The 6,979-nt window shown below is 38.7% G+C and overlaps 1 protein-coding gene across 1 annotated transcript in view; it reads right to left on the reverse strand.

Moving 5' to 3' along the window:
* Nucleotides 1-1,967: 1,967 nt before the first annotated feature.
* GLYATL3 (glycine-N-acyltransferase-like 3) overlaps nucleotides 1,968-6,979 on the reverse strand; it is a 17,808-nt gene continuing 12,796 nt past the window's right edge. The window contains exon 6 of the mRNA XM_012664641.1: nucleotides 1,968-2,394. Within this exon, the coding sequence (XP_012520095.1) occupies nucleotides 1,968-2,394 (427 nt within the window). The remainder of the gene's footprint in view (nucleotides 2,395-6,979) is intronic.

The raw sequence follows: 6,979 nt of genomic DNA on the forward strand, positions 1-6,979 counted from the left end.
TCTTATTTTTTATTAAAATGTGCTCTATAATATTAGCCAGTTTGTTTGCTTTTCTCAGAATAAATATCTAAAATTTGGATTTTCCCCTATCTTTGTTGTCATGATTTCATGACCTCCATGGGGATAAGAAACCAATATTTTCTATATGGCTAAGTCAGCTTTATCCGGATTAGACAAATCTTCTAGCCATTGTTTTTGTGCCTGCTTTTGTTGCAAATGGAAAACACAGCTGGTGATGTTATTTCTTTCTTTACTGTCCCTGAAAGATACACACACACACACACACACACACACACACACACACAATTGGAACTCAAAAATAAATGACAAGCATAAAATAATAAAAGTATTATTTTAATTATTCAAGCATTTAAATTTTCTTTATAAAAAGGATACATGATTTAGTGAGAATAGATTGAAATCAAAATGACAGCATTCTGGCTTGGCCTCCTGCACTGATTACACAGAATATAATCTTGCAGAAGTTATTTTCCCTAGTCCTCAAGTTTTTATATGTAATGAAAGAGTTAAAGTTTATTATCTTATCAAAATTCTATGAGTATACACATATGCTCATAGAAGATATGAATGGGATATATATATGTATATATGCTTACATGTAATTTGCATACCCAGATATACATCTATATATGAATCTTAGTTTCATATAGGAAAGATTATAAATAAGGGGGCTGAAATAGATTATTGGTAAGATCTAGTCCTGTAGTTACACCATCTGTTTATAGCATTAAAATGCCCATATCTTCATGCAGCCAAGGCAACTGAACAGTGGGAACCTGTTAGAAATGCAGATTCCCAGGCCCTACCCCCTATTTCCCGAATCAGGAACTGTGGAGGAGGAGCCCAGTGTCCCGTGTTGCAACTTGCCCTCCAGGTTCTTCTGATCAATACTAAAATGTGAGACCCATTGCATTTGAACATTCCCAGGGGAGAACTATAGGCTAGAGTCCTAAGCAGAAGTGGTGAGTGTGGTGAGCTAAGAGCTTTACAATAAGGGGTTAATAAATGAAATAAGCAATACGCCAGGGGCTGGCTAAATAGCTACATAGTTAAAGTGTTACTGTTACTAGATTGACTAGACTAAAAAAATAGTCTTCTGTCTAATGACTGCCATCTGCTTCTGTAACCCTGCTTACAGCTTGCTTTAAGGATTATAATCTGCCTTCGGGCACCAGAGATCTATGAGGGCAACTATGTCCTGTGACCTTGTATCTCACAACCCAGACTCCACTCCCCGCTTTTGTTCCCTAAACACCTGCCCTATGTCACATAGCCTCCCTCAAAAATAGTATAAAACCCTCATAAAAACTTGAGATGGGGCCATCCTCTCGTACTACTTTTATGCCGGCGGAGGTGGTCTCTGGCCAGCTAATAAAGACTCTCAATTTGGCTTCATTAAATTCTCCTGTGGTCTGTTCGCGCCCTCCACACTACAACAGTGAGCAAGTAATTAAGGTAGAAAAGCAGGATACTGTACAGAGGACTTGAGGCAGAGGCGGTAGGAACACAGGTAGGTGAGCAGGGGACAGGGGAATGTTATGGCAGGAGGGAGTTGGTGTGGTTGTGAGAATACAAAGCAGACCCCAGGCAGCAGTAAAAAAGCAGTAGCCACATGGTCTCGTGTTCAATCATTTTTTCTCATGCAGTAATTCCTGCTAGTATACTAAGAACTGCTGGCTTTGGAACCTATTCCCCTGCAGTGGATCCTAAAGGAAGACCATCTTCTTCTGTTCTCAGCCACAGACACCCCTGACCCCTATGGTTACCGACTGTAGAAACCTGAGATGGGAAGAGTTAAGGCTTCTCAGGTTGATCCTGTATGTCTTCTCCCAGCCCTTTTCAACAACCCAAGATTCTCCTGATTCCAGTTTTAATTCTCCCCGCATTGGCAGCCAGAGTGTGTGTATGTTTAGGGAAAGTAAGAAAATTCCCGGAGCGTCACTGGGCTAGAGGCGAGGCTGGCCAGAGAAAGTCACAGGGGTGAGAATAAGCCTATGAAAACGACAAGGTAAGAATTCAGCATGCAGACTCTTCAGGAGGCTTATAGATGCCATGTTGTCATCCAGGACATTTCCCTGAGAGGGGAATCCCCGGCTTTGCAACTTCCTAGCCAGTGTGAGGGCCACCAGCCGGCTATAACCTTTCCTGCGATGCTCTGGCAGGGTGCAGCCATGGCACATGGTGGCAAACTGGTCTGTGATAGACCAGGAGACTGGGTTTCCCTTGTCGTCACGGATGCACACACTGGGGAAGCAGGAGATGAGGTTGGCGATGTAGCGGAGACATTGCTCATTGCCACCCCGAGACCAAGTCCGGTTGAGTAGATCAGCCTCTGTGACGCTCAGGTAGGTGAGTCGTGGGGAAGGCCCTTTCCTAGAAGAAATGACATGAGAAACAGGAGCTCAGAATCATGTGACTGTAAGTAGCTACTTCTCTTTTCAAACTGATTCAAACTGAGAAACCATCTCTGAGCCAGTGCCTGACATTTTCAGTGAGTTAAAATAGGCCATTTCCCACTTGCAAGCATCTTTCAGGGTTTCATCTCTGATAAAACAAAACACTTATTACCAAATTTAAGTCGTTTTAATTTTATGTCTACCTGTTTTTGTCCTCAGTACGGATTAAGGAAAGCATTTCTGTTATTAAATAAATTCATCCTGAGGCTGCCGCCATACCTCAAGTCCCTACGTATTGAACTGCAATCTAACTTAGTATGTAAGCAAACCTCCTAGGAGTATAACAAACAGCTGAGTTTCAGGCTCTCACAGGCAGCTAAGTGATCAGACCATGCCCAGATAAGGCAGGCATCTAGCTGTTGCCAGTTAGGTTATTTCTGTACTTTGCATCTGTGTCTGGCCTATAAAAGCTCACTGTGCACACTGCTGGGTGGAACTCTGAACCTCTACCTGATTTTGAGTGCTGCCAGATTCATGAGCCATTCTTTGCTCAGATAAACTCTGCTAAATTTATCTGAACTTTTTCTTTTTTTTTCAGAGTCAGAGTCTCACTCTGTTGCCTAGTCTGAAGTGCAGTGGCATGATCATAGCTAACCTTAACCTCAAACTCCTGAGCTCAAACGATCCTCCTGCTTCAGCCTCCCAAGTAACTAGGATTACAGGTGTGTACCACCATGCCTGGCTAATAAAGTTTTTCTTTTAACACTGTCTTTCTGTAAAAAAAGATTGCTCTTATTAAGAATTGCTCTTATTAAGTCCTGACTCCGCTGAAATCTTCTGTGAGGCTTAGGGTAAGTCCAGATTCTTGGAGCCCTAATCTTTTGCTCAGTAAAATAAATGTTTTAACATAGAATTTCTATCTTTACATATCCATGGCCAGAAAAGAAACACAAGTTTCTTAATTTGCCAGGTATACATACATGCTTTGGCAATGTTAGTTCTTCCAGACTGTCCCCTAGGCCTGCTCTTCTCTAGGTTAAATATTCCCTACCTCCAACTTCTCCACTGGCAGTATTTTTATAGGCCACTAGCCTTCATTATATTTATTTTCATGTTATATAAGTTGTTATCAATTGACTGTATAAAGCCCCTGATATTAAGATACAGAAAAAGGAATTGGTACAATTTCTAAGAACTGAGATGGATCGCTCAGCTGAAAGCCTATGAGGCTGACAGCACCTCAGAATTTGCTTTCATTCTTGAAGTTATCAATATCATTAGGTCATTCCAGTCACTGCTAAGAGACTGCTGATGTTCTTGCTATGATTTTTATGAAGTATAGTTTTTTTCTTTTAATTAGCTGTCTGTAATGTTAGCTCACATTCCAGGTTTACTGTCAGCTATGGAAGTGGGCCAGTCATCTATCCCCTAAGCAGGGGTGGAAAAGAAAACAATAACTGGCTTAATGAGATTTTCAATTTTTGAAAATTAACTTTAAAGCAAGGAAGGACAAAGACGCCTCAGGCAGAAATGTTGCTGCAAATAAAAACATTGCCAAGGCAAGCGTTTCAGGAGTAGTTTATGTTAGAGATGCTAACTTCTATCTGAAGGTCAGCAGATTCAAGATAGAGTTCACAAATTTGGGTAATAATTTAGGTGTTAAAAACAAATTGTCTAACTTCCTGCAAAAGAGATCAATTAAAGTTAAAAGCCCGTTTTAAAAAGCGTGACTGGGGACAGAGGGAAATTTTAAGTAATACCTGAGGGATACAATATAGTAAACAGATGGTGGGAAACTCTAGAGAACAAATAGTCTGATTTCTTCAACAAAAAATATAAAAAATGAACATGAAGGGGAACCTACATGTCAAAGGAAACTTCAGATATATTACCCAATTCTACTGTATGGATTTGATTTAGATGTTGATTCAAAACAGACTTAAAAAGGTATATTGAAAAACCCCACCAGACTGTGTTATAACTTTGAATTCAACTGTCATACATATTGAAATAAAAAAATCAATAAAAAGACTTAAAAATCTTATGAAAATTTGAGAAATATGAATACTAACTGGTTATTTTACTTTAAGGAAATATTGCTAACAAAATTGTAAGGGATTGTGCAGAAAAGAGATAATATAGAAGGCTTGAGGCTATTACCCTTAGAAAGGCCTGATTATAAGGGTGATCCTTCCTGGTGTGTCTAGAAACTTGGATCTGGGAGGGGTCCTGCCATTCCCAGGACTCATATAAGTGGCTCACTGTGACTAAACTGCAAGAACAATGTTGTTGATGCTGAACATCGACATTCCTTCCAGGAGTCTAGGAAATTGGTTTGTGCAAGGCAGAGGATGCCTCCAATAAAAATCCTGGGTATTCAGTCTCTATGAGTTTCTCTGGCAGACAACATTTTACGTACATTGTCACAATTCATTGCTGAGAAACAGAGCACATCCTGCGTGACTCTACTGGGACAGGACTCTTGGAAGTTTGTGCCTGTTTTCCTCTGTATTTTACCCAATGCACCTTTTCCCTTTGTTATTTTGCTTTGTGTCCTTTCATTGTAATCAATTGCAGCCATGAGGATGACTACATTTGCTCAGTCCTGTGAGTCAACATAGCGAATCATAGAGCCTATGAGTGGTCTCGGGGACCCCTGACACAGGAGCGATATTGGTATTGTGCTTTTTGGGGGTAAAGAATCCTAATCTTTTAGAGATACACCTTAAAATATTTAAGGATAAAATCTGAGATATTTCCTTCAAAGCAATCCAGGAGGTGGAAAGAATATACAGGGGTATGGATTAGATAAAATTGCATTCTTGTGATTTAAAATGTACATTTTTCTTTAGGTTTAGTCCTGTTTTGCTCAAAAATTCAACATTCACAGTGCCAGTGAAGAAAACTGGTGTTCACTGAGGTGGGTATTCTTCAAGTATCCTGCTTCATTCTCTTACAAAAAACATGTAAAGAAAATATTAATAATAATAACAATAGGGATTATTCTTATTTTACAGAAATGAAAATGGGTTCAGAATGTTTAAGGTACATCTCAGGCCACAAAACCAGTCAGTGGTAGACCATGAAAGCAAATAGGGATCTCCTGGCCTCCAATGGCGATACAACACTTTCATTCACTCTGTGAAGTACAAAGTCATACTATGTAAAGACACAAGGAATTCAACATAGAGGACAGGTATAGAATCTGGAAGGGACCTTTAGTTTTAGTACAAAGGGTTATTGTGATTTAATTTATGATTTCTACATTTTCAAAGCATTTATAAGACAAGAAAGGCAAAAGCACAAAACACTTCTATTTCTCCAATTCCAACTCACTACAATTTGTTCCTCTTTTTCTTATCCTCCATTCCGATGTCTTATCACGAACACCTTGGTTTTTATTTAGGTAATTTGAAAACGCTAAACAGACTTGCTCTCAAACTTGCATTTAGTCATAACTACGATCTTTGCGTCATGGCAATTTTCACTTAAGGGAAGACAGGTTTGTAAGCAAGCCATTCACATTTAGGAAAAAAATATTTATTATGTTTAATTCTCAATAATTATGTAAAATTAAAAAATAAACCAGAGAAATCAACTTAAATAATCTTTATCATTATTGAGTGGTAAATTTGAACTTACACTCAGATTTATTAACTTGAAACCAGTCTGCTTTCCACTATGGGTTACCTAAATGCCAAACCATTCTCTAAGAAAGGAGATGAGGATACCGGGGTAAAATTTTAAAGAGGTTTTGAGATAGGTACATAAAAGAAGTTGATGGAGTTAATTCCTAATGACCAATATTTTTTCCCAGTTTTTTTTATTGTGATAAAATCTACATAACATAAAATTTACCATCTTAACCATTCTAAATATATAGTTCAGTGGTATTAAATAAATTCATAATGTTACAAACCAGCACCACCATCCATCAGCATAACTCTTTTCATCTTGTAAAATTAAAAATTTCTACACATTAAACATTAACTCCACATTCCTCCCTCCCTCCAGCTCCTGGGAACCACCATTCTACTTTCTGTCTCTATGACTGTTCTAAGTACAACATATGAGTAGACTCATGTAGTATTTGTCTTTTTTGTGATTTGTTTGTTTCACTTAGCATAATGTTCTTAAGGTTCATCCATGTTGTAGCATATGTCAGAATTTCTTTCCTTTTTAAAGCTTAGTAATATGCCTCTATGTGCGCGCGCGCGCGCGCGCGCGCGCGCGTGTGTGTGTGTGTATGTCACAATTGACTTAATTTGTGGCCTAACATATGGGCTTATCCTGAAAAATGTCTCATGTGCAACAAGAAGACTGTGGATGCTATTGTTGTTGGGTAGAGTGTTCAGTATATGTCTGTTATATGTAGTTGGTTTATTATGCTGTTTGATGCCTCTACTTCCTTACTTGTCTTCTGTCTGGTTTTTCTAACCATTATTGAGAGTAGGGTATTGAAGTCTCCAACTATTATTGTAGAACTGTCTATTTCTCCCTTCAACTGTCAGTTTTCACTTCATATATTTTTATGGTCTGTTATTAGGTATGTAAATGTTTAT

The sequence above is a fragment of the Propithecus coquereli genome, unplaced genomic scaffold (genome assembly GCF_000956105.1).
Source record: "Propithecus coquereli isolate 6110/MARCELLA unplaced genomic scaffold, Pcoq_1.0 Scaffold90, whole genome shotgun sequence".
Classification (NCBI taxonomy): domain Eukaryota; kingdom Metazoa; phylum Chordata; class Mammalia; order Primates; family Indriidae; genus Propithecus; species Propithecus coquereli.